The sequence below is a fragment of the Salvia hispanica genome, chromosome 4, assembly GCF_029641045.1.
Source record: "Salvia hispanica isolate PSC_SH4W2 chromosome 4, Shi_PSC_v1, whole genome shotgun sequence".
Classification (NCBI taxonomy): Eukaryota; Viridiplantae; Streptophyta; class Magnoliopsida; order Lamiales; family Lamiaceae; genus Salvia; species Salvia hispanica.
In genome coordinates, this window is record NC_142695.1 from 51,768,078 (window position 1) to 51,796,066 (window position 27,989).

At 35.0% G+C, this 27,989-nt stretch overlaps 4 protein-coding genes and 1 pseudogene across 6 annotated transcripts; 4 read left to right on the forward strand and 1 right to left on the reverse strand.

The window, feature by feature from the left end:
* Positions 1-6,666: 6,666 nt before the first annotated feature.
* On the forward strand, positions 6,667-9,604 carry LOC125195719 (low affinity inorganic phosphate transporter 1 pseudogene; annotated as a pseudogene). Its single transcript, XR_016128915.1, has 2 exons — positions 6,667-6,788; positions 7,785-9,604. The product of XR_016128915.1 is annotated as a low affinity inorganic phosphate transporter 1 pseudogene (transcript).
* Positions 9,605-10,366: 762 nt separating this feature from the next.
* On the reverse strand, positions 10,367-12,399 carry LOC125192863 (phosphoenolpyruvate carboxylase kinase 1-like). Its single transcript, XM_048090532.2, has 3 exons — positions 12,015-12,399; positions 10,870-11,308; positions 10,367-10,734 (listed from the first exon to the last, which is right to left on the reverse strand). The coding sequence occupies exons 1-3, from the start codon at positions 12,357-12,359 to the stop codon at positions 10,679-10,681; spliced, it is 840 nt and encodes a 279-aa protein (XP_047946489.2). The 5' UTR covers positions 12,360-12,399; the 3' UTR covers positions 10,367-10,678.
* A 4,309-nt stretch (positions 12,400-16,708) lies between these two features.
* Positions 16,709-18,882, forward strand: LOC125196231 (malate dehydrogenase, cytoplasmic). The gene is made up of 7 exons (XM_048094657.2): positions 16,709-16,867; positions 17,310-17,468; positions 17,558-17,733; positions 17,883-18,160; positions 18,251-18,386; positions 18,468-18,579; positions 18,688-18,882. Exons 1-7 carry the CDS (start codon positions 16,825-16,827, stop codon positions 18,780-18,782), a joined length of 999 nt encoding a protein of 332 aa, XP_047950614.1. The 5' UTR covers positions 16,709-16,824; the 3' UTR covers positions 18,783-18,882.
* A 1,042-nt stretch (positions 18,883-19,924) lies between these two features.
* On the forward strand, positions 19,925-22,522 carry LOC125192523 (Sas10/Utp3/C1D family). Of its 2 annotated transcripts, none has more exons than XM_048090122.2 (9): positions 19,925-20,053; positions 20,186-20,282; positions 20,380-20,467; positions 20,622-20,801; positions 21,026-21,205; positions 21,331-21,504; positions 21,587-21,741; positions 21,860-21,986; positions 22,220-22,522. In XM_048090122.2, the coding sequence occupies exons 2-9, from the start codon at positions 20,236-20,238 to the stop codon at positions 22,229-22,231; spliced, it is 963 nt and encodes a 320-aa protein (XP_047946079.1). In that variant the 5' UTR covers positions 19,925-20,053; positions 20,186-20,235; the 3' UTR covers positions 22,232-22,522. The 2 variants fall into 2 exon arrangements, with proteins under 2 accessions (XP_047946079.1, XP_047946078.1); XM_048090121.2 differs by having other exon boundaries at positions 19,935-20,070.
* Positions 22,523-23,276: 754 nt separating this feature from the next.
* LOC125191997 (uncharacterized) lies at positions 23,277-27,989 on the forward strand. The gene is made up of 8 exons (XM_048089450.2): positions 23,277-23,558; positions 23,711-23,806; positions 24,204-24,287; positions 25,262-25,422; positions 25,905-26,022; positions 26,732-26,867; positions 26,963-27,141; positions 27,485-27,989. Exons 1-8 carry the CDS (start codon positions 23,295-23,297, stop codon positions 27,722-27,724), a joined length of 1,278 nt encoding a protein of 425 aa, XP_047945407.1. The 5' UTR covers positions 23,277-23,294; the 3' UTR covers positions 27,725-27,989.

Consider the following 27,989-nt stretch of genomic DNA (forward strand, 5'->3'; position numbering starts at 1 on the left):
TAAAACATTCAAATAGAGAATGGTCCTCAAAATAAGATTTAAAAGTGCTATTTTCTTTTCACCTTCTCTTACACGACCCTCTCTCCACAACTTCCGACTCGTGTCTTCGGTTCTTCGCCTTTTACAGGACTATATCTTCACCGCCTCCGTCTCCATTAATTGTTGCAAAAGAGCTCCTGTCGTCGATCGCTGAAGTTGAATCCTTTGAGGAGTAATTTTGAAATTTATCTAATGTTCATTGAAAAGATAATTCTACACTGAAAGAACGTGTATTTATAGAAAAAAACTTAAGGCTACCAATAATCCTAGAAACAAAAATGCATTTGTTTAGGTAATCCATAATAATTAAAATGAATATTAATTTATGATTTAAATTGGATACATTTAGTCATAGATTTGAAAAGTCAAAAAACGCATAGAAAATTCCTCATAAATCATTGAATAGAATTATTTAGTATACCATAATCACATTATAATCGGCCGTTACATATGGGGTTACATTATATTATTAATGGTATTAACATTAATTTGGCCATAGATTGCAAAAGTCTATCAATTTTAATCTTTTCCCCAACCATCGGCAGTTACATATTCCTACATTATTTTATAAATGACATTTACTTTAGGGAGTCATTATGTGATTTTAATAAAACGTTATGTAACATTTTATAACCATCACCCAAAATTTCTAAATTTTAAGATATTGTCCAAAACTTATATATAATCCAAATAATGGCCAAAACTTGTCTTTTATATATGTATAGATTATACAAATGAATTAGGAAACTCAATAATATACAAATACAACGGCCCAACTCTAGAAATAAATCCATAGGTTATCTATTAAGCCCACCCATAATAAAAATCTAATTTTCCACCTAATTTCAAATCATTTGTCACATTTCACACACACACGCCCACACTATTCATAGGCCATAGCCATGAATTCCATTCTTAATCTTCATTTATTATTTAATCTATTATTTATGGTCTTAAATATAGCCAGCAATCAATTCTTAGATGGACTGTTAAACATAATTCCACTCTGAATGGCCTTCATACCAGCTGGGTGGGGTGGGGCTCCTATAGCCTTTACTATAAATTAGGAAGAAACTTCTATTCTCTATATAGGTGCACAAATTTGGTGTTAATATATTTTCATATTTATCTTTAATATTTTAGCAATGTTGAAAATATATCTGATAGTAATAGAAAAATTCTAAATACAAAAAGTATCCGACAAAAAAGGGCTTGACTATTGAGCTCTTACAAAGTGAAACTTGACTTTTGAGCTCTTTCACTCCAAGGTATGCAAAAGATATTTTCAACGATGTATGCGTATTCGGTATTATTCTGGGGAAAAAAAATACAAATTACGTGACAGTTTCGTAAACAATATTTTCACACAAACAAATCAATTTTGATTGCTCACTAGTATAAAACGTTACCATCAAATTAGAAAAGAAGTCACATATACCATGAAACCAACAATATGAAAGCATCAACCACCTATATTGTTTTTCTATGGAAACTTATGACAGTGTTCATGAATCATGATTATGAGTTGAATAAAATAGGGGCAATTTCTTTTGTTAATTAGTAAACTAGTTTGTTTGGTTTTGCTCCTGGTATCTTTAGGTTATTATATTGTCTAGTTGTCTTGTATATATAAAATTCAAAATTAGTATGCTAATGTGTGTTTTTTTTCTCGCATTGAGGGGCCTAGCTTGAGAAACTTGTGGTATAGTATAATATTCTTGACTATTATTGACTACACAAAAATACTAATTAAGGTAACAGTTTTCAAATTTGATACATTTTAGTTCACACACTTTATTGGCACTTTCCGGCGAACGAAATATAGCAATATTCCCATTTCCCAACATACTAATACTCTTTCTCCGTCCACTACTTGAATCTCGAAACATATTAATCTTGCAGTTGTCTCATTATAATTGAATTATTTCAGTTTTTAATAAAAAAATATATATATTTAGTTCCACTTATTCTATTATCCATTTATCCAAGTAATTCTCTCTCGCACACTCTATTTTCTCCATTTAACTAAATTCAATTTTCTTAAAATTATAGTATGCCCCCCAAAAAATTGGCCTTTCTTCATTTGTTTCTGTTTTATGCTTACAAAATAAAACATACTATTATTCTGTATATTTTATATGGATCAAGATTAAAGCTATTTTTTAGTAATAGCCCTTATATCAATTACTCCATGTACTTAAGGTGTTGCTCACAAGCATGCTACCCATTGACTATTCAACCATAATCAATAAATATTAAAGGTTTCTATGATATTTCTACATAATTAAATAATAAATTTTCTTTCATTATTGTACTGTATGATATGGCTGATATTAAACTCCATCTTGTTGAAAGTCGTCTTCCGCGAAATTTTTATTATGAGGATGACCCCATTGCACTTTTTTGAAAAGAGTAGTATATATATTGAATTTTTTAATAAATGAAGTCAAACTTGCAATTTCTTTATGTTAGACTTCTATAATAATTATATAATGAACTGTTAGTTTTAGTCTCTACTCCTAAAAGTCCTATATTTCAGTCCTTTTTTTTTGTAGGACCGATACTAAATGTTTATTTGTGTTAACTTAGAAAAGAGCGTTCAACATTTTTTTGTTATATGAAGATTATTAGTATGGATTTTTTTTCTTCATGTAAGTTATTAAGATATACTCTCCTCTATAAATAATTTTGATAGTAAAAATCATAAATTTTATTATAAAATTAGTAACGTACAAGTGAAATAGACTGAAAAAATAGTTGAAATAGTTTTAAAGTACCGTGAACGGAAATTGAGGCTCTAGATAAATTGGCCAAAAAATATACGACTATTAATATGAACATATGAAATATTGATATTTGATTAATCTGAATTAAGATGTCACATAGAAAGAGACATATCTGTCTAATTAGTACCACTGAATTTTCTATAAACTATACATAGACGAAAAGTACACTCCTACTATATTATATAAGCAAAGTATAGATGGAGTATTTTTCATGACGCATTAGCTATACTTAAAATAATATTTGAATTTAACACACATTAATTTTTTCTACTCCGAGATTATTATTAATTGAATACCTAAACTAAAATCTTTGTTCCGTCACTAATGATATCATTGCTTCGTTATATAAATTTAAGCATAAGTCGCTAATGACGGTCTACATATATTTGAAACGTGTCACACTTTTTTATTAGTAATTCGCCGCCCGCCGCTGCGGTGTGCGGCGGAGAAACGTTGTCGGATGGCTACACTATCGTTTGTTGTTTGACATTAAAATATAAAAAAATGAATATACAATGATTGATTAAACTCTAAAGTTGGGGATTTATTCATTCAAATTTTGTCCTCTCAATGTGGATAGGTGGAATTCCCACAATAAATGGCACACTAAGTGTTTTTGTGTAGTTTATTTGTTTTCTAATCGGACTTCTTTTATAAACTGATCGAACGCTTGAGTCAGAAAACGACGAGCTAGAATTCATTATACAAATAAGAAATTCAAACCGTAAAAATAGAAAATTTATGGAAGTAAACAAAAATTAATGGAAGTTATTTTTCACAAGTTAATGAAAGATGTATTTCTAAGTTATAAGTAAACGTATATTAGAATATTATCGATTGAGACAATAATTGGACTACCTTGTGCGCCGCGAAACCTGAATAATTTAAGCACTTATGTCAAACTAGGAGTTCCATTTATTCTTCTAAAGTACTTATTTTATCACTCCATGAGACTTAAATGACAAATCGTTCTCTTCTACATGCATTTTCTTTCCCTTTTTCTATTTTTTTAAAAAAATATTATAAATTCAAAAAAAGTGTATCTATGTAAAAGATCAACCATATTTAAACCGCTTTTCCAATACAGTTGTTTGGAGATTGTTTCTTTTGAATTGAGAGTAAGTTTGACGAAAGCCTAGTTTCCAACTAAAAGTACTTTACTAATACTAGTATAATTTATTTTTTTGGTGATTAAAATCAGTTAAGGTTGGTTTTGTGATCACACTTATTTTTAATAATATCTATAAATATAGAAAAATTGCCGGTGTGACAGCCAAAATTATAAAACAGAGGATCTCACATATCTTTCAAACTTGTAATATTTGGTAAAATTGAGCCTTTAATCAATTCTAATTGCTTCATTCAGTCCATTCTAGATGTTTAATGATCTTGTCAAAATATACATTGGAATAAATTTTACCGACCCACTAACTTAGAAACGAGATTAATTAGTCTGATAAATAAGTTATAGTGTTGGATTCATCATTGTATCATAAGAATTGATGCAATTTAAGAAAGGACTGATCAAACTTATATGCGAGGATATTCCTCAATATAATTGCTCCACTATGTAAAAAATATTAAAAGAATTACTATCCCATGATTCTCATCATTCGAGTTTGGATTTGTTGCAGAAAATAATCATTCTCTTTTTAAATTGTCCAATTTTACAAAAAATATTCGGAAGTTTCCTAGGAGCTCATTACTAATTTTCAACTCTAAAATATATAATTCACATATATATCATTCACACACAAAAATCGGAAACAATTAATAAAGTACAAAATATACTCCATTTATATGACACACACAATACGTATTGGTATGATAGATTAAACGTCGCAATTGAGGTATTCAATTCATGATAACTCTAGTGTGTCTGTGACAGTTGACTTGGACTTTTCTCATATGTGCCAAGAAAAATAAAGATGAATATGGACCCCTAAATGATAATTAAGTGTGAATGGGCCAGCTGCAAGCATGTAGTTGGGGAACAATAATAATTTAATACTACTATGCACGAAATTACTATATACATATAGGGGGCAGAATTCCTAACATCAAATTAAAAATTAATACCAAAATATTTAATCTGGTTGCAATTATTCGGTTGGTTTAATTGTTGTTAGCGCTTAAAATGAAGCATCGCTTGGTGTGACTCTTACTTTAATTTTTCATTATAACCTAAATTAGAGCATTTTCACTATAATTTTGGTGTAACCAACGTCGTATATTATATGATCAATGTAAACTCAGCTTGTACGCCGAGGTCATCTTAATCAACCACATATTTTAAATTTGTTTTTGTCGTAAAAATGGATTCACCACTTCTTATCCTATAATTTATAATATACTATATTTATGTAATGTGTAATTTGTGTGCATATCATTTATTGGTGATTACTTCATACGGTCCAGCATCGTTTACTCATCGTCGACTTTCGATGTCCTACTGAATTACATCGGCTTGCAAGCAAAAGAAGAAGACCTCGTTTTTATATTTTTATGTGGAAAAAGTACTCCACTTTGTGATTGAATATGACAACTTAATTATAGGGAAATAAACTCGATTGCATGATTAAGTTGTTTAAACTTAGAGTGATTTTTTGTACTAAAAAAACCTTAACAATGAATTAAGGTTACATTAGGGTCTCAGGCACATACTAAATCATTACAAAAACTTAACTATATATATAAAAATTATAACGGCAATCGATTATTTTATGTTGTTAGGTCCAAATTATAGAAAACTTGTGTTTCCAACTATATAACCAACACTTCAAATTCAACTAAATGAAAGCATCCTAGTAAAATAAAAAATTAAGATAATTTATTCTCAACTTTCGGTCACTTTCTTTTATATCCTAAATTGCAGTTAATTTTTAAAATTTTCTACACAAAGTAATTGCGTATAAAGATTAGCCTTATTAACTGTATGTATGGATAATGGATTGAACATATCAAGACGTATCCATTGAAAAAAAGAGAAAATGACTTTTTGATGCAATTTTTCCATGTTGTATTTAATTCTACTGACGGTGTGTCAGTTACGTTGCTATGGAAATTTCATGGAAATCAACCAAATAAAATGACAAGGATGTAGGTCAAGAATTTCCTTGGTCACAAAAATTAAAACACAATTTTTCTCTCAAATTTAATTTGCTGAAATTACTAATTGGCAAACATTCTTTAACAAAATACCAAATTTGACTTTCCTCGGTCACGAAAATGTTTTCTCTCAAATTTAGCCGAAATTACAAACAGGCAAAATTCTTTGAAGTTCATAATTTTTGTGAATACCAAATTTGATTTTTCTATTCTCTCAAGTTTAGACGAAATTACAAATAAGTCCATAACTTTTGTGAATACCAAATTTGCCTTTTCCTTGGTCACGAAAAGTCACAAATTTGCTCTCAAATTTAGCCGAAATTATAAACAGGCAAAAATTCTTTAAAGTTTTTAATTTTTGTGAATACCAAATTTTATTTGATGTTTGGTACCGCTAGCATACTAAAATACTACTACCTCATCTTAATACTCCGAATTATACCTTTTCCTTCTTAGGTAACAAGGATATTCTTTTTAAAATACCAAAGTTTTACTTTCCAAAGAAAAGAGAGATATGAGTAAAGAATCTGATGAGGTAAAGTTAATCTTTAAATCACCCATCCGTTGACCAATAGAGTACGAAGTCTAACCAAGGGCAAATTGCATTCAAGGGAGGCCCACCAAAGATGACACGTGTCAAACCTAAAAAGGCAGAGCTGTTTGGATATTGGACCCGTATCCCGAATATGCCGCTTAGATTCTTCACTTCGTATATAAATACCAACCAAGTATTTCTCTACTTCCACATCAAATCGAATCTGTTCCCTCTCTCTCCTCGTCTTGATTTTTTTCTCTGATAATTACTGAAAAATATTTGAAGGAAGAGTGAAATATCGATTCTGAAGCACAGCTGAGGTCAGTGCTGTTAAAATATTTATGTTTTCTTCTTTTATTGGTTTATATCTGAATCACATATATGAAGTTCAAATGCATTTGCTGCTTGAGGAATGAATATGTGAATAGAGGACTTTTTTCACCTTATTGAAAAGGGGATTCCATCTAATTATATAGCTCTTGAATTGATTGTGAATTTGAGTTTGAAGAATCACGTAACGATTATTACAATTCCTTATTTTATGCTTGTAAGTTCTAATAATGAAATTAGGAGTAGAACTATTTAGTTTGCCCTATTTTCAAACGGCCTTTCCAAAGTTTCTGGGAAAGTGCCAACTGCCAACCTTTTGCGATCTCTTTTTGTTTGTGAACCACACGTTTATGAAATAAATCCAATAAATTTCATTATACAACATAAAATTTTATTTTAAAACTTTGATTAATACAATTATCATACTCAATATTTTGTACTTAATGGTACATATAAAAATATTAATTATAAATAATTAATAAATGTATATTTTCTATTTGACGGCGTGGGCACATACGTAAATTGCGGAATGAGCATGTTCGATAACGATAAGTATTGAAATTTCAACGTTCAATAAAATAAATCTAGGGATCTGTGCCATAATAGAAACAGCTGTGGGCATTAATTCAAAATCCGGTCATTGATTTTAATCCATATATTGACTTATACTACCATTATTGACTTCAGAAGGAGAGTTTTCCCCATTTCCATGTCCTATCTAAACAACCATTCAACTCTTCTGTTCAATAAATATCTTAAATAAGTAGAAGTAGTATACTTGGAAATATATCGTTTTCCTATATGATTTATCTCATGTACTACTACTAATTCAGAAAAAAATAATATTTTCTTAATTATTTAAAATCATGTCAAAATTTGACATGATTTTTTATAGTCAGAATCTTCCAAAACAATGCATTTTAATTGAAGCACGTTTATCTTGATTCGCATCATTATTTTAATTGTATCTTGGATTAATTTTTCAGGTAGTTATGGCTAAGAAACAATTAGAAGTGCTAAACGCACTAGACGTTGCCAAAACACAATGGTACCATTTCACGGCGATCGTGATCGCCGGAATGGGATTCTTCACCGACGCCTACGATCTCTTCTGCATCTCTCTCGTCACCAAGCTCCTCGGCCGCCTCTACTACACCGTCCCGGGCGCCGACAAGCCCGGCACCCTCCCTCCTAACGTGGCCGCCGCCGTCAACGGCGTCGCCTTCTGCGGCACCCTCACCGGGCAACTCTTCTTCGGCTGGCTCGGCGACAAGCTCGGCCGCAAAAAAGTCTACGGCATGACCCTCATGATGATGGTCATCTGCTCCATCGCCTCCGGCCTCTCCCTGGGGAGCCAGCCGAAGGCGGTCATGGCCACCCTCTGCTTTTTCCGCTTCTGGCTTGGCTTTGGCATCGGCGGCGACTACCCTCTTTCCGCCACTATTATGTCCGAGTACGCCAATAAAAAAACCCGCGGCGCATTTATCGCCGCGGTCTTCGCCATGCAGGGATTTGGCATCCTGGCTGGCGGAATGGTGGCAATTATTATGTCGGCCGCATTTAAGGCGGCCTACCCCGCCCCGGCCTACGAGGTCAACGCGGCCGCCTCCCTCCCGCCCGCCTCGGACTACGTGTGGCGGCTTATTGTTATTTTCGGCGCGCTCCCTGCGGCCCTTACCTACTACTGGCGGATGAAGATGCCCGAGACCGCCCGGTACACCGCCCTTGTCGCGAAAAATGCGAAACAAGCGGCGGCCGACATGTCTCGGGTTTTGCAAGTGGATTTGGAGGCGGAGCCCGAGCGGGCCGGTGCGGAAAATCAGAAGCAATTCGGGTTGTTTTCGAAGGAATTCCTCCGGCGACACGGGCTCCACCTCCTCGGGACCACGAGCACGTGGTTCCTCCTCGACATCGCCTTCTACAGCCAGAACCTCTTCCAGAAAGACATCTTCAGCGCGATCGGCTGGATTCCGGCCGCCAAAACGATGAACGCTCTAGAAGAAGTGTACAAAATTGCGAGGGCTCAAACGCTGATCGCTCTGTGCAGCACCGTCCCCGGCTACTGGTTCACCGTCTTCTTCATCGACAGAATCGGAAGGTTTTTCATCCAAATCATGGGCTTCACGATGATGACAATCTTCATGTTCGCTTTAGCCATCCCCTACGACCACTGGACTCACCGGGACAACCGGATCGGGTTCGTGGTCATGTACTCGCTGACGTTCTTCTTCGCGAATTTCGGCCCCAACGCCACGACGTTTGTAGTCCCGGCGGAGATTTTTCCGGCGAGGTTCCGGTCGACGTGCCACGGGATATCGTCGGCGGCAGGGAAGGCCGGGGCGATTGTGGGCGCGTTTGGGTTTTTATATGCGGCTCAGTCAAAGGATCCGTCGAAGGTGGACGCGGGGTACAAGCCCGGGATTGGGGTGAGGAACTCGCTGCTGGTGCTCGGGTGCGTGAACGCGTTGGGGGTGTTGTTTACTTTCTTGGTGCCCGAGTCGAATGGGAAGTCGCTGGAGGAGATGGCGAGGGAGAACGAGAATGAGAATGAAGATGGGAATGGAAACGAGATTACGGAAATGGGTGTGAGAGATTCTAGGACGGTTCCGGTGTGATTGAGATGGAATTTTTATAAGTGTTCGATTTCCTAGATAGTAATTTTTAAGTCATCTTGTATTCGATGAGTCGGATTTGAATGTGTGTGGTACATCACATAATCGATTAGTGATTAAGTCGTAAAACGCTTTTGTTAGATTGGTACCTAATTCGATTCACCAAAGTAATGTAAGTTGGAGTATTTTGTTAATATTTCATTAAAAAAAATATATCATAATCAATATTTATTTGGATATGATATACTCCGCACCTTAATTTGAGTCAACTCTAATAATCAATTTTTATCTAATAAGAATGACAATAAGTTAAAAAAGAAATTATTACATACTATAATTTGATGCAACAAAATCTTGATGATAAAAAGAAAAATCAGCTGAAGTATATAATAAAAATAGTAAGTGATTTGGACTCTGATACAAACTGGATCTCATTTTGGCTATGTGCAACTATGAAGATTCCAATCGCCACCATTCCAACAGATTTGCCAAAATATTGCGGCTGATTTGTATACAAGTTTACTCACATAGTGATACAGATTAATTATTTTTCCTATTGTTTAGTTGATTATGTCTAGTATGTTTAGAAGTGAAAATTTTTACACCAACACAAAATCACTAGACTTGATGAAATTGATGGGCTGAGTGTATAGCCTTATCGTATCGATCCAATAAGACTCGCAGTTTCATGTTGTGTTTGGCACTTTGGGTAGATCCGTGTCATTTTGTATAACACGATAATTTTATGTCATGTTCAAATCAATGTCAATGCACGTTCTAGCTGTGGGAGATTGTCTTCTTGAAAAACTAGAAGATAAATTCTTACAAAACAATTTCACTTGTTCTTGATTTCAGATTAATTAACAAAAACTTAACAGTACAAAGTGGAAATTTGGCAACTTATAGCATTAATATATTGACAAACATAACCTGATGCAGATGAGAAGTTCAAAATCTTATAAAAAGAAGACTTGATTCCATCAGCCAAATTTACAGGTGATCTTGGGGGTCTCTTCTCTTCAACATACTAATAAATTGAGAATCAAAGAAGGGAAACACAAAAGGCTAGTGCTTATACAAACACTTCCATTGAAAGGAAGGCACTCGCCATTTGATGCTACTAGTTCCGATTTCTGAACGAACTTTGTACAAGACCACGGTGCAGAACATTCTTCTACTATATATCTAGCTAAGTTTATGGACACGGTGCCTATAAAACGGGTTCATATCCATTTACTCGGTTCTTGGCTGCATTAAAAACAACATTCTCAAGCAAGAAGACCCACGTCTATGGAGTCGCCACCATTTGTCATCCACAGATGCCCTTCACAAACAGATTTTGAAAGCTAGTTTAGTATCACATTGTTCATAGTATATAAAAGCAAAAAGAGAGGATATGCAGCTTCTAATCACTAAAACAGAGAAAACAAGACGGTTATTAGTTGGCATATATGCTTACTCAAGACTTGGTCAGCTGAGAACCTTCGAGACACATCCTTACAAAGCATTCGTCTCAGCAGATCCTTAGCTTCTGCTGAAACTGAGCTGAAAACCTTCCTCGGGAATCTCAGATTCGCCCTAAGCACAGCCTCAAAAATCTCCTGTGCCGACTCTCCATAGAAAGGAGGGATCCCAGCTAGCATTATGTACAATATGACACCTGCACTCCACACATCCACCGTTTCGTTGTAGTCCCTGCCTGCTAATACCTCCGGGGCAACGTAGTAGGGGGTCCCGACAATCCCAGACATCAGCCCTCCACCGCCAAAACACTCAGCTGAACCAAAATCCGCAAGCTTTAGCTCGTTGTAGCTGTTGAAGAGAATGTTGTCGGGTTTGATGTCACGATGGGCTATTCCGTGGTTGTGGCAGTGTGCTATGGCCTCCATTAGTGGCAACTGCGTTAGTGTGTCATGATCAAGTAAGTTAGCATAAATATCATACAACAAAACCATCTTTGAAGAAGGCAACTCCTCTACTTTTACTATAGTTGGGAATACGTTACTACAGACAGTTACAGCTATCAACTAATGAAGAAAATTGGTTGCAAAAACAGAAATTTCCCTAATTCATTATCTCAAACAAGGAGAAACTTTACATGTGCTCAAATCCCACATTATTTAACTCAAGAATGGTCAATGACAATCTCGTGTAAATCTTTCCAATGTCCATTCCAAGTAAATAATCATATAATTTCCTAACTTCAACTTAGGATTTTATAAGATAAATAACCGGATTATAAATAATCATATAATTTCCTAACTTCAATTTAGGATTTTATAAGATAAATTACCGGATTATAACTACAATGAACACCTTGTCAAATTTCTCTAAAAATTGCAGTAAGATATTTTTATTTTCAAGCTCAACCATGATTTTACCAGAATTCCTCTGGTTTTTAATTTTTGAGAAACTGCTTCAACAAAAAAAGGTTTTCTGGTAACAAATTGGGGGAAAAAGGGGATTCTTTTGAACCAAATTGGGGGAAAACATTCTAATAATAATTTTCAAAAAAACAAAATTCCAGAAGCTAAGCATAATGTGTGTACAAAATCGCATTCAGCAGAAGAATAAAAATGAAATTCATGGAAAAGAAGAACTAACGAGGAATCGGCGGGCTTCGGACTCGGCGAGAGCGGGGCGGGCCGTGATCCGCTGGAAAAGATCGCCGCCGGCGCAATACTCGAAAATAAGATGCAGGAAGTGGTCGTCCTCGTAGACATCGAAAAGTCCGACGACATTGGGGTGGGCGGAGACGAGGTGCATGAGCTTGGCCTCGTTTCGGAGGCAGAGGCTGTCGACGGGGTCGTCCTGGATGAGGCGCTTGTCGATGGACTTGAGGGCGAAGCAGTCGCCGGTGAGGGAGGAGTGACAGGTCGAAACGACGCCGTATCTGCCCCTACCGATCTCGTCGCCCACTGTGTAGTCTCTCTCTAGCTCTCCACTCATCACTTTTTTGTTTTGTTTTTTCTCTACGGGATAAGCAGTTCGTACGGTGGGTGGGGTATATTTATGAGAGAGGAGAGAGAGAGAGAGAGTGTTTGGTAGTTGGAATTTCGGAGAGGAATATTCGGTTTAAATAGGAAGCCAATTAGACGAGCACACGTGTTATCCGAGTTGACGGAGGCTTGACGGTTTCCGATCAGGTGTTTCCTTGTTGCGTCGTAGTAATAGATGAATATTTTATTTTTGCTTCAGCATAACCATACATTGATTAAAATACTCTATTTATAATCGTGATTCCAAGTCTATTTAGGATTTCTAAATCAAAATTGAAATATAAAATTGTAATAACCCTTCATTATAGGAATAGATAGAAATAAATATAACGATTAATTGTGGGAAAATCATGAATTTGGGATTTAGCTGCGAATATCCTATGTGGAATATATCAGATTGTCTACGCGTAATATACTATTATTAATGTTTAATAATTCTTTCTCTTTCTTTTTGGTACACCAGCGGGGAACACTCATTTTATATTTCTTATTCATATTGATTGCTGTAAAAGTATTAAAGATGGAATGTTCTTCATGTGGTAATCAAGATATTAAGATGATCGGTAAGGGATTTACTCCATATTATGTGGATAAGATCACTCCAATTCTGGAATTTGTTATTAGGATTTAAGGATTTCATATTAATCATTAGATGCGTAAAGCTAGAGGATAATTTCGACTACTTGAAAAAAAAAAGAGAGAACTTAAAAGATCTAGAAGATATATACAGGGAATTTTCTCTATTTCATGTTAACATCAACTATATTATTATAATCGTAATATTATAATAAATGGTACTAGTATAAGATTTGTAATACTTTAGTAAAAGGAGTTCATATTAATCCGGAGATATGTAATTAATGTGATATTCGATTACTTTAAAAACGAGAAAACTCAAAAGATCTAGAAGATATATCTATAGGCAATTTGCTTTATTTCATGTAAACATCAACATACAACAATATTATAATAATCGTATATTATATTTTAATATTAAGATTTAAATAAAGAGCATGCTGCTTGATCCAAGGAAACACAAGTGATGTGGCAGTAATTAAAGTAGTGTACTGTATATCTTAAATATTATGATGGGAGCTCACCACTAGTAGCTCGGATAATTATATTTGGAACATCATGAATTTGATCATATGTATAGTTATAGTGTGAGCATAACGGTCATATTGGTTGAACAAACTTTCCCCTCATGTTAAAATTAGATAATCAAAGACTTAATTATTTTCATATATGTCAATCTAACAAATATCTTCCATCTATTTTTATTCGATTAGGACTTAAGAGTCTAATTTTTAGATGTACATTTGTTTGCTATAAAAAATTACTTATTCAACATAAGTTACATAACTTATTATGATGCATGAAGGCAAATATGATATTATAAAACATGTCAGTATCCTAAAGAGTTTGCAATGTCGCCCCAACATACACACGTCGGCAAAATGTGTTTGTGCAACTTGAATTTTAGCATTGTAAATTATAATAATACTTACTTAATAGGCTTAGGTATAGTAATAGATTTTTGAAGATGGAATCTGCTTTAAAAAAATAAACGGCGTGACTTAGGAATCAAGTGGGACGACTCCGTACGTAGACGGTTGGATTTGGAATCCAGATAAGAATCATGAACCGCATATTATAGATAGGGGCGGGTTATTATTGTCTACATGGGGTCTATAGTAAGCGGGTGGTGTACCCCAATGGGCGAGCACCATAGGCCCACCCACGCCCCTTCGCTGCTCTCAATGGCTGCTTTATTATAACTTAAACTTTGCTTTTGTAACACCCAATTTCTTAGTGCGGCTGACTATATATCCAACACCATTATTTTACCAAGAATAATGGAGTAATATATGATTTGCATGATTCCATACCTGGAAATTTGCCTAATGTTACTATAATATTTTTCATGAGGTCTGGTTTGAGTAGCATAGTTCATAAAATGCAGTGTGGAAAATACTTCATCCATACATTTAGTATAGCTATAAGTTTTAACAAATGTTAAGGACTATAGATGAAAAATATTGACCATGTACTTTACATATTCACTTATAACTTAGATCCAGTGCAACTCAAAAGTGAAAAAATAAATTCAACTCATCAGTTATATGAGTATAAATTACTCATTAAATTTTTAAATCTTTGTCAAAATTATGCTAATTATGGACAACCCTCTAAGCAAATCGTAATAATATAATGTCTCAAAAAATGAAAACAATATGATTCTATAAAATTAATCAGAGCAAAATATCATGATAAAAAAAGGCTAGTGCATTTGACAGATCCTATGGTTGATAACTTATAAGTACTAGTGTGAGTCCCCTACCTATATGGTTGATATCTTATACTCCATATATATGAGTTGTCTTTATTATAAATATCCGAATGTGTGTGTGTATTAGAATACTATTCATGGCATATTGATATAAATATAATAATGATAATTCAAGAAGGTCTTCAGATCAATAGATATGTACATTCCACAACCATACAGATCGCAACTTGTAAATTTGAGGGCTTATTTCAGTGCCTTTTCAATGGAAGCAAGGGTTGATATATCATACTTCCATTTGGAAATCAGATTTTTTTTCCCCACTTTTTTTCAGATATAGACATTTCGAAGATACAAGACACATAACAATCACAATAAAAGGTTGAATATGACAATATTTCTTCTAGAAAAAGACAACAATTTAATTCTTTCATTGTTAATATAAACGACACATATATAGGGACGTGAAGACTTTTCCGAGCATGTCTTATTTGACAGCTCACATTTCTTAATTCATCCTTGGAATTCTTTTTGTACATATTAGTACTTGTCCAATTCCTTTCGTGTCGAAATAAAAAATGCACAAAAATAATACGGAGTAACATTTTTTTTTATATTCGTGCCAGGCTATACAACATTATCTTCTTCCTTAATGATAAGGGGATTGATTGTTTGTCTAACGTAGAAACTTCTTTCTTTTTCTTTATTTCAAAAAAATGGTTAGGAAATTTATGTTTTGGTTGATATCTACATAAATACTTTAATGTTGATAATCAGGTACCGCCCTAGATGAGATCGAGGTCGACTTGGTTGTTGCTCCTTATATATTGCAATAAAACTTTGTGCTCCAACCACACAACCACCCTGCATTTGCCCTAATTCGTGAAAGGATACCTGAGATGCCAAATTAAGATATACTATATACTCTTGACTCCATACTCCATGACACAATTTTGGAAACATATTATCGGACATGGATGGTTGAGATATAATGAACATAATGAGCCAATATATGCTCATCTGGAAAAAGATGAGTATATGTTGTTGTTTATTTGAAGATTTTTTAAAAAGTTACGGAGTACTATATATTTTGGCGACGACCTTCTTCTTCACCTAATGAATTTCAACCTGACAAATAAATTGCTTCCCGATCCTTTAGTGAAGAAATTTCCATCGTATTTGTATGGATTGATTATTCGGTGATTTTGTTGTCATTACATGTCAAAAACTAACTTTAAATTATTGTTCATGCTCGTATAATTAAGTCATTCATCAAACTTCGAATATAATAGAGAAATTACGCATTTGTTGATGTTTATAGTTTGTTTATTCAACTTGTTGTATCCTACGAACAAAGTAAGTCGCATAGTCATAATATTATGCCGAGAGAAATTTATTCAAAGTGGCAAAGCTACATCTTACTACATTCCTATATTGGAGTGAGTTGTAAATTTAATACTTAACATTCCAATTTATTCAAAGTGGCAAATCAGTTTGCACCTTACATTCCTGTTGGAGTAAGGTGTAATTATAATAAATGTTACATTCCTTATTCCTATCCTATGTCTATTTGAGGTTTTAAATAATGATAACAATATGAATTCTTTTTACCATTCTAAACACAAATATCTCATGAAAATATGAAAAAGCATCAATCTCATAATTAAACAAACATTACCCACAGTTTATTTTATGTTAGAAAAAAACCATGCATTTTTGTCAAATTCTGATTCATTATGCAACTTAAAAAATCAAATCATACAAATCATTAATTTTAATATTTTTCTCAAATTTTCAATGTGATATTCAAAAAATTACTAAACTTAATAACGCATAAACGTCATCAATTTAAAAATGTGAATTTGACCAATTTTTTTCCCTAATTTGCCATTTATTCTAAGTGAAACTACTGTATTTAATTAGTGAAAACCAAGTGCACTCCGGTTTGAACACAAATATTTAGCGGGTTCGTTTTTTTTTTCTCATTCCTAATCACAGTAGTTTGTTAATGCTAATCGAGTTTTCCTCATCAACAATTTTGCATATAAATACTTGACGTACCTAAACCATCGCTTTCACCGCAGATTTTAAGCAGAATCGATCTCACATCACAATTCAGTACGAAGCAATGGCGAAGGAACCACTACGAGTTCTCGTCACCGGCGCCGCAGGTGAGATTTTTTTTTTTTTTTTTAAATCTAATGATTTTGGATCAGTTTTTAATTAGCGAAATAGTAGATCATAAATCCGTTGATCTTGTGTGAGTGAAGTTTTTCTGTTTAAACGATTGATGCTTATTGAAAGGAATAGCTGTGTGTTAAAAATGTGGAAATTTTTATCGTCATTTCCAGAGGTTTATGAGATTTCTGGTATTAGCCTGAATTTTAATTGTTTCAGTTCTATCATTTGACACTGGAATCTAGGGCTTATAACATGATTGGATCTGTGATATTGCTTCTGTGCCTGTGGTGTTTGATGTTTGAACCACAACGCTGCATTTCGAAATTAAACTTGTGTGATGAACTCGATCTACAGTTTCATGATTGCTTTAAGTGGTTGTAAATGTTATTAGCAGCGGCATCCTGTTACTAAGGGCTTGTTTGTTTTTAATAGGACAAATTGGATATGCTTTAGTGCCTATGGTTGCTCGTGGAGCTATGTTGGGACCTGATCAGCCTGTGATTCTCCACATGCTCGATATTGCGCCTGCAGCTGAGGCGCTCAATGGCGTCAAAATGGAATTGGTCGATGCAGCATTCCCTCTCCTTAAAGGTAGCATATATGCTTGTCTTGCTAAGTCCTGACTACTTGTATGTATGCTTATAAACTGAGACATGTTTGATTGTGCTGTTGAAAATCAGGCGTTGTAGCCACCACCGATGTAGTTGAAGCTTGCACCGGTGTCAATGTTGCTGTCATGGTTGGTGGCTTCCCAAGGAAAGAGGGCATGGAGAGGAAAGATGTGATGTCAAAGAATGTGTCCATCTACAAGTCTCAAGCCTCTGCTCTTGAAAAGCATGCTGCACCTAACTGCAAGGTTAAATTAGTTTCTGGTTTCAGTGAACACTAGTTAGTAGTAGTATCATTTATTTGGTTAGAAACCAAAATTTAGTCATAGTTTGTGTGTTTACATACTATAAACCTTTTACCTCTTTAATTCTTACTGTGTGTAGTTTGTACTTGCAGGTTCTGGTTGTTGCTAATCCTGCCAATACGAACGCGTTGATTCTTAAGGAATTTGCTCCATCAATTCCTCAGAAGAACATTACTTGCTTGACTAGATTGGACCACAACAGGGCCCTCGGACAGGTTTCAGAGAGATTGAAGGTGCAAGTAGCAGATGTCAAGAATGTGATCATTTGGGGGAATCACTCCTCAACACAGTATCCCGATGTCAACCATGCATCCGTCAAGACTTCATCCGGAGCAAAGCCTGTGCGCGAGCTCGTTGCCAATGATGAATGGTACTACATGAGTTAGTTTGGTTGAACAAACAAAGAAAAAAAATAAAAATTCATCACCTTAGAAATTTAAATTCTTTTGTATATTGCCAGGCTGAAAGGGGAGTTCATTACAACTGTGCAGCAGCGCGGGGCTGCTATAATCAAAGCTAGAAAGTTTTCTAGTGCGCTATCTGCTGCGAGTTCTGCTTGTGATCATATCCGCGACTGGGTCCTTGGCACTCCGGAGGTATGTTTTTGCTTGCTTGTTTATTCAGCTTCCTTTATGTAGACTTTAGATTTATATGATATTTTGTTGGATATTTTATAGGGTGATTGGGTTTCAATGGGTGTATACTCTGATGGATCATACAATGTCCCAGCTGGTCTCATCCATTCATTTCCAGTTACCTGCAAGAATGGAGAGTGGTCAATTGTTCAAGGTTAGAATACATTACTCCATTATATTTCTGCTTCTTACTATCTTACTGCATATGAGTTTTCGGACATATCATCGTAGTTTCGTGTCACTAATTTAATTGTGTGTTTAGGTCTGTCGATTGATGAGTTTTCGCGGAAGAAGTTGGATGCAACTGCTCAAGAACTGAGTGAGGAGAAATCGTTGGCGTATTCTTGCCTTCAATAGTTTTGATATAGTTGCAGCATTAATAATGGCATTTGCCTCTTCTATAATGATATTCGTTTTCATAACTTCCATAAAAAGAAATTGCGTACATTTTATAGTAGCAGTATTAATTATTTTGTGCATTTCAAATTCGACTATCACAAATTGCATGCGAATAAACCAAACGTTGATTATTATTATTGAAGAATTGAACATGTAAAGCAGTGTATACTGGGTAGTCCTCCTGGATATCATTCACACGACACGAGAGTATTATTTGAGTTAAATAGATGGAATTTGACAACAATCGAAATAGTAATGTTTATAATTTATATTAATTGTATGTGCTAAATCACGCGCACTATGTACACACATAAACTAATGCAATAACTGGTAATTGAAAAATCGTATTCGAGATTGGAGTAGAATTCAAAGAGAATAATAAGAATAGTTAATCAAAATAAGCATCTTTGATAAGAAAAAATTTTGGTTTGAGAAATAGAAGTGAATAATAAACCAAAGTTTTCTAGTAAGATCAATACTGGTGCGAACCATTAACCCATAAGTAACTTTAATATAAAAAATGGTTATAAATCAGGACATTCATTAAGGATTTTAAAATTGCTTATCCAAAGTTAATGATCAATATTCCATCTACTTTTAGTTAAGAATGATCGAGTCTTTGTTAAATCGTTTCAATTGATATGTCTCAATCTTAGGATAATGTGGAGTTATATTCACATTTCAATTTTCTCTTAAAAATGTTAACAGAAAATATTGAGATTATCAAGCAAATACCAAAATATACTAGTATAATTTTCACAATTAATACATTCACTTTTGTGAAATTTAATTTCAATACATAATAATATGTTTACACATTTCAATATTAGAGATCAAAATCAACTCAATTCTAACTATGTATACAATATTTAGCTATTTAAATATAAATATTTTTATAAATTATACAACTTGAATACCAAATATAAATAACTAAATTTATTTACAAATATAAACCTTAAATAATTGCAATATGCAGAATACTGAGAATAATAAAAAAGTGAATAAATTTGTATGTACTTAAAAGTTACTACTACATTTACTTAAATAAAAAAGGATTTAAATTTAACAATAAGTCAACAATTTAAAAGCCCAAACTAGTTAGTCCAAACGGTATGCACACACCAATATATTTTCTCAAACCCTACATATCCTTCTCTCTTCCCTTCACCGGCGAAACCAGCCCAGCCAGTTTCAATCGCTGCGCCTGCCTCACCGCCTTGCCGCCAGAGGTAATTTATCATAACGAGTGAGTTTTATTTGTACTTTGTTGCGCATAGTATTTCGTTTGTTAGTTAATTCAACCAAATTCTGCATTTTGAGTGAATGCAAATTTATTGAATCTCTACTTCTTATATGCTCAGGAGCCATAGACATTGATAGTTTGTGAAATCAATTTTGAGCAGCAGAAAGAATGACCGAGGTACTTAGTTCTACGCCTAGCGATGAACGAATTAGTAGGTAAGGATATCAGTTATCATTCGATTTTTTTTTCCATTTTGTCAAAAAAAAGAAAAAACAAAAAAAAACTTACGTTTATATGAAATGAATGGTCCAGAGAATCTCCACAGTTGGTAGCTCTGTTGAAGGAAATGAAGGAAGGTTTGGATAATGTGACGAATAAAATCAAAGTTTTGACTTCTAAGGTGTGTCTTGATATCTTTTGGATCTTGGATCAGCTGTTATTTGATTTGATGCGATTTATGTTATGAACTTCTCATCTCTCAAGCATAATAGGGATGAATATTGGATGATGAAATCGAAGGGTTCCAATGTTCACGTAAACTGTTTTAATTACAGGTGAAAGCAGGAAATTTCCCAACATCAGATGGGATAACCTATCTTGAGGCCAAGCACTTGCTTCTGTTGAACTATTGCCAGTCTCTTGTCTATTTTCTGCTTCGCAAGGCTAAAGGATTATCGATTCAGGGGCATCCAGTTGTGAGGAGTCTTGTTGAGATTAGATTATTCTTGGAGAAGGTATCTCTTTATATCTCCCATCACATTGACTGTAGAAATAGAATGAAAAGAGACGAGAATAAATAGCGAACCAATTACTTAGGGAAGCGTGTGTTAATCTATGCTCACATTTGTATATCAAAGATTTGAAGCTTAGATGACTTGTAGTGGTGGTGCACTGTGGTTTTCAATTCAGTTCAGTTCATTTAGGAAATCGATTCCCTTATCTCTTGGTTTTCTTGCAGATTCGCCCAGTAGACAGGAAAATGCAATACCAAATTCAGAAGCTAACAAATACCACTACGACAACGGAAGAACCAACTCTTGCTCAGAAGGGAACAGATAAAAGTGAGAAGCAGGAGGACTTGTTAAAATATCGCCCAAATCCAGATTTGCTTATCAGCAAAACCAAAGCAACTTCAGAGGTGATTAATAGTACTCCTACCTTAATTCAGCAGCTATTAGTTATTAGTATAATTATCTATTGCTAGTGTTTGTGGGTTATCCTCCCATCATTTCCTTTAAAGAATAAAATGAGATTGTTCTATAGGATGGTTCTGGTGTATATCGACCCCCCAAATTCGCCCCAACTGCTATGGAGGAAGATAAGATGTCAAAACAAGAGAAAAACGCTTTGAGGAAAGAAAAACAAATGATGCGACAAGCGAAACAGAGTGCTTATGTTAGAGAGTTAATGGATGATCTTGAGGGAAGACCTGAAGAGGTGAGTTTATGGTAGAACATTAACAATATAGTAGACATTTTTTTGTTATGGGTTTATATGTGCTGAATCATGCTGAATGCAGATTAGAGAAAGTGTGGGAGCAGAGAGTAGAGAAGCAAGGAGGTACATTGAAAAGATGGAGGAACGTGCACGACAAGAAGAGGAACTTTTTACTCGTGCACCTATAACCAAGGCTGAGAAACAGAAGATGAAACACTTAACTAAGTCTAGAAACGGGTAAGTTCCTGGGGACCATAGACCAAAGCTGCATTGGATGAGTCATCTCCCATGATAATATTGTTTCCCCTGTGCTATTCTAATAAATCAAGTGCTGCTTTCTTTTTTGTTGTGCCAGGTTGCTTGGTCTCACTGAAAGTTTCTTTGACGAGATAAAAAGTTTACCCCTTGATGGTAGTGCCCCGGAAGAAATGACCAGTTTTAACAATGCTGGCAGCGGAGATAGGAAATTTAAGAGGCGCAAGGTATGGCTCTGTATTCTTATATGTCTACTAGTTGCCATCCCACGAATTAGCTGAAAATTGTCGTGTATGGTTTTTTATGGATCCACCATTCAATTCTAGGCACAGGATCTTGATATCATGAGATTGAAACTGCTGCTGCTCAAAGCAAATCTCATTTCCTTTCCTCATTAATTTGATTTATTTTGCCTAGAAAATCTCCTAACAGAAAGCACTGTGAATGCCTTCTTTTACAGAGAAAGCATTGAGTCGAGGAGATATCAGGAGACATTGAGACAGGAAGACATGCTTGAGAATAGGATGGCCTTTGTGCTGTTGTGTTGAAGTTTTGCCAAATATAAGTAGAGACCATTGTGTTGGTCTCAGCCTAATGAGTCTAATGACATGAGCTTATATGTTTGGCATTGAGAGATTATATTGTAACATATGTATTATTTTTCTCCTTGACTATGAGATAATGACTAGTGTAACACACATGAAAGGATCCTTTTGAGTTACAAATCCATACCTTTCATTCATAAAATATTTTTGACCTTTTACTTTTTCTTGTGCTCTGGTGTTGTTAGTCTTGATCAACTGTTCAATATAATGATATGAATAAGATGAATGTCTTGAGTTAGTAGTACTTTGCTTAAAAAAGATGCTAGTGAATATGGTTCAGAACATTTTAATACATGCTTCCAATTTCACATATTGAATTTGTATGTTACAGAAAATTGACGATTAATTTAAATTTTTATGTTATAGAAAATTGACGATTAATTTGAATTTTTATGTTATAGAAAATTGACGATTAGTTTTTTGAAGTCACAAAAATACTTCCATAGTTGCATCTAGCATGATATTAGTGTTACCTTGCGCATAGTTGCTTCATGAGCTCATAGAGATAGAGATGGAGATAATTGTTTTTCATGCTACTACTAGCTAGTACTACTCATTAAAATTTAAATGGAATTAGGTAGGGATGATCGATTTGATGAATTATATGAATATTAGTAGGAGTATTATTTATTAGGTTGAGTTAATATAGTGAATCGATATTTAATAAGGATAATGACATACTATTAGAGTAGACTGAGTAGTCTTGACTTAATGAATTTTAATCTTTCACGAGAAATGAATATAGGCAAATTCAGTATTGAGAAATGAGAAATGCGGCAAATGTGACTACAACGACACCCATTCAAAAAGTAAAGGGTGTGAAAAATAATAACTTAGTAGATGGAGGACCTAAGCGCAATATAGTAATAATCTAGAGAACTGGTTAGGCCATATAGGCTCAAAGGCAGCTATCGTGTCATCAACGAATCCATGGCTTCATCGCTCAACTCCTCCGTAATTCTCGCGTCTCTCCTCGACGCTAGATGTTCCACTTCCGCCGTCACTCGTTTCCCGTTACACCAGGCGCCGCCGCCGGTAGGCGGCAGGAACCTCGCGGTGCTTTGGAGGTCGAAGAGGAAGAAGAGGAGCAGCAACAGCTTCGTTGTTTTCAGCAAAAAGCAGCAGGAGAACTCGTTGCAGTACAGAAAGCTCGGGGACTCCGACCTCGTAATCAGCGAAATCACTCTCGGCACTGTGAGTTCTCTCTCGATTTTGATTCGAATTGCTGCGTTTTGAAATTATCCGTCATTTTATGGCAGAATTTTCAATCACATTGTAAATTTGTAATGCGGAGGTTTTAGTTATTCTAATAGAGTGATGGAATTGTGTGGTTATGGATATTACAGATGACTTACGGCGAGCAGAACACGGAGAAAGAGGCTCACGAGCAGCTCAGCTACGCGTTTGAGAGTGGAATTAATATTCTAGACACCGCGGAAATGGTAAGCTCAATCACACTTCACCAAACTATACGTGCCACTGCGAATTAGAATGTGATGAATTCATTATAAATAATCCTACAATGGGATGGGTTTGCTAGTTATATTTGGATGGAGACTACCAATTTTTCCTGCACTTTGTCTCTGCACATTGAATCAAGCATGTTAAGTCCATCGTTTTTCATTAATTTTTTCAAGTTTTTTGTTCTGGCTGTGATGCTTCGCAACAGAAGTTTCATAAGTTTAAAACAGCCTGTTTGAGCAGCTTTTCTGTTTTAACAGACGGATTAGAAGGGTTCACATTTTCTGCAAAATAGTAGTACTATCTTCTAAGCACATTTTCTGTTTGCCATTTCTGGTTAATAAGAGATTCTGTTTCTGTTTTTCTTGCCCTTTAAAGTATCCAGTACCACCGCGAGAAGAGACCCAGGGGAGGACAGACCTGTATATCAGTAGCTGGCTGAAGACTCAACCCCGAGACAAGGTGCGTAGTTATATTAACTCTAGTTTTGTTTTGGACTTTCACTTCATGCTTGATTGGTATTCTCATTGAGTTTTGGCCATTTTTTCCTTCCTCTTCTCACTGTTGCAAAACCTTGAGAGTCAGAGGGATTTAATGTTTTTGTACGATCTATCTATAACCCATGATCCAGGATTCTTGGGGTGTCATAACTGTCATAGACTTTTTACAATATCAATGGCCACATCTGTTAACTCGTAAATCTTACTTGTGATAATCTCATGGCTGTAGCCTAGATATTTTTGCTAATTTTAGGCCAAAGAACTTGACAATGTAAGGCTACAGACTGTCAAATACTAATGAATTTGTTATTCCATTAATTGTTGAAAGTTGTTCATTTTTTTTATGGAAACAAGGCGAGAAGCAGAAATGCATTACTGTCCACAAACAAATCAAACTGAATATGAACTCTAGATGACTTCCTCAGCATGAAGTGCCATCCAAGCTAATGGCTGCGGAAATTTGGAAAACTCTAGACAACATATTTAATGGTGACCAGCCTTATTTTATACCCTAATGCAATCCTACCAAAATTAATCAATGAAATAACACATAACTTAATGAGATACCCCAGGTAGAACCTCAATCCAGGCGCAAATTACAAAATCCATTGTCTTAAACCATAGCTTGATCATTCTTTTTGCTGCTATACAGGTGATAGTGAGAATTCATATAATTTTCAATTTCATACTCAATGTGGATCCTTCTGATAAGTCTCCCGAAATGTAACCTGTGGCAGCCCCCAGCTTACTCTAAATGACCAAGATTTAATGTCATTACTGTGTCACAATGTGTGGTACAGAACTTACAGAAATAATGTGCTTCGTATAACTTCATTGGATCATCAACATGTAATGCATTAGATATAATAGTCCTCTTATGGTTTTGCATTATGGCAGAGTTGCGAGACATCTCAAGATCTCTTTTCTTCAAACTAGGTTATTCTGGCAACAAAAGTGTCTGGTTACTCAGAGCGATCCCGTTATTTGCGTGACAGTAGAGAGGCTCCGCGAGTTGATGCTGCTAATATCAGGGAAAGTGTGGAGAAAAGTCTTAAACGTCTTAATACTGATTACATCGACTTACTCCAGATTCACTGGTAACATCCATTACATCTTATAAGTTATACCATATTCAGTTCTTATTCTTCGATTGGTAAAATAAAAAATTTATTCTTCTTGTTCGGTGCAGTACATTTTAAGTTTAGGTCATTGCTTGTAAAAAGAAGCTTATAAACATCAGATCAGATTCCATATAGAAGCAGTTATCCTGGGTAAATGAAATTTTAACTTTGTTTTAAAGATATAGGTTCGACTCTTTATAGGTTTGAGACTTGTAGCTTCCTCTCAAAGGAGGTATTTGTGTGGAGTTGTTGTGCTAGGAAATTCTACTTGTCTTGTCTATATATCATTTATTTGCACAAAATATCCTCATTGATAATGATGCAGCTGTAGCCGGTTTAGCTTTTAGAACAATTGAGATAACAGAGAAATGGCATCATAGACTCTGCAGTCTACACATGAACACACTAAGCCAGTTATCCTTGCAACTCTGCTCATAAACAACTACTTGGCATTCCAGGCCAGATCGGTATGTTCCATTATTTGGGGAATATCTGTATGATTCTTCAAAGTGGAGGGAAAGTGTACCGTTTGCTGAGCAACTGAGGGGATTCCAAGAACTCATTGATGAGGGGAAGGTATACTTCTGTTGTTTCTGTAATGTTTTTGGCATTTGCAATAGTCAAAAGTAGAAGGGAACAGGTTGTTTCCGGAAAATTTTTACCTTATTAACTGAATATGTTGACCAAATTGATCAGATTCAGATTATTTTATTCATTGATGGCATACCTTATTTACTAAGTTTGTTTTCACAAAGATATAATCATACTAATATTATGACCTCACTAATCTGGATAGTATGAACAAAGACCTCATATATCAAGCACATTATAGGGCCATTTACTAATACACTTGTTTTGATATTTTTTAATCACTATATCACAAAAGCAAGAAAAAAACCTCACCGTGAAAAGATGATAGCAGATAAGACTCGTAGCTATTCAGATTTTGGGTGTATATGTCGTTTCTTGACTCCATGGAAATGAAATCCATGAGTTTCTGATCAGATGAATGACTGTGGTTCGGATTGGGCTGCTCTTTTGAATCTGTTTTGTAAGATGCATTATTACACGCTTCCATAGATCTCATGTAAAATTTTATCTAGGAGAACACATTGCTTGGTCTGATATAACATTGCTTAGTCTGATATTACATTGCTTAGTCTGATATTACATTGCTTAACTTGAATTCTCTCAAATAAATAAGTAAACAATGAACAAGTCAATGCCAAGCAGTTTATTATAACTACAACTCAATAATGGTTGCCAATTACCCAAATTTAAACAGGTGAGGTACATTGGCGTTTCCAATGAAACATCATATGGAGTCATGGAGTTTGTTCATGCTGCAAAAGTTGAAGGACTACCAAAAATTGTCAGCATCCAAAATAATTATAGTATGCTGGTTAGGTGCAAATTCGAAAGTAAGTTATACTTCAGCACACTCAAGATATCATAATTTTACCATGCAGCATTCTGTGTGAAGTCGAGTTAACTAACATACTGTAATAACATGCAGCCGACCTGGTTGAAGTGTGCCATCCAAAAAATTACAACATTGGTTTGCTTGCGTATTCTCCCCTTGCCGGTGGATCATTGAGTGGGAAGTATCTAGACATCAACTCGGAAGCTGCAAAGAAAGGCAGGTTTAACCTATTTCCCGGCTACATGGAAAGATACAATAAGTCTTTTTCTAAGGTAAGGAAAGATGCTACTCCACTTCTTATGAGCACTATCATCAAATACTTTATGCCAAGATCATTATTGTCTACATCGAGCTATGGCTTCTTCTATTACTTCACATATACATTAATATAAACATTTGACATTTCATGCTATTGAATCCTGTAAGGGAGTGCTTGCTTTGGGCGATAAGTTAGATAAAACTTATATAGGCTAATCCACCTCATGCTGTCCAATTTCAGTTGTTTAATCATCTAATCCTGTAAATACTTACTCTTATCACATGGACTATCAGTCTAGATGCCCTCAAACATAATGAGACAGCACTGATCTAACTGTATCTAATATAAATCCCCAGGAAGTTACGATCAAGTACCTCGAGGTGGCAAAGAAACACGGGCTGAGTCTAGTTGAGTTAGCTCTTGCATTTGCACGAGACCGACCATTTGTAACCAGCTCGATCATAGGCGCCACTACTATGGACCAACTAAGAGAAGATATCGATGCATTTTTGACAACTGAGAGGCCTCTGCCTCCTGAGGTGACACAGGATATTGAATCTATTTTCAAAAAATTCAAAGATCCTGCAATTGACTAGCCTAGTCAATCCAAACTATAACCCCTTGTGTTTCTCTGGATATTTTCTCTCAGATTTCAGTGAAAAAACAATACTGTGATCAATAATCTTCACTATTCACATGTATGCATGTCAACATGTGGGAGAAGGCAATAGTTGAATAGAGTATTGTGACTTGAGATTCTTTTCTTTTTTTGAGGGAACCTTCAAAATGTGAGATAGTACTTTTTTGTGTTACTCTATATTTTTATACGTAAATGTGACTTATATACAACTACTTGAATAA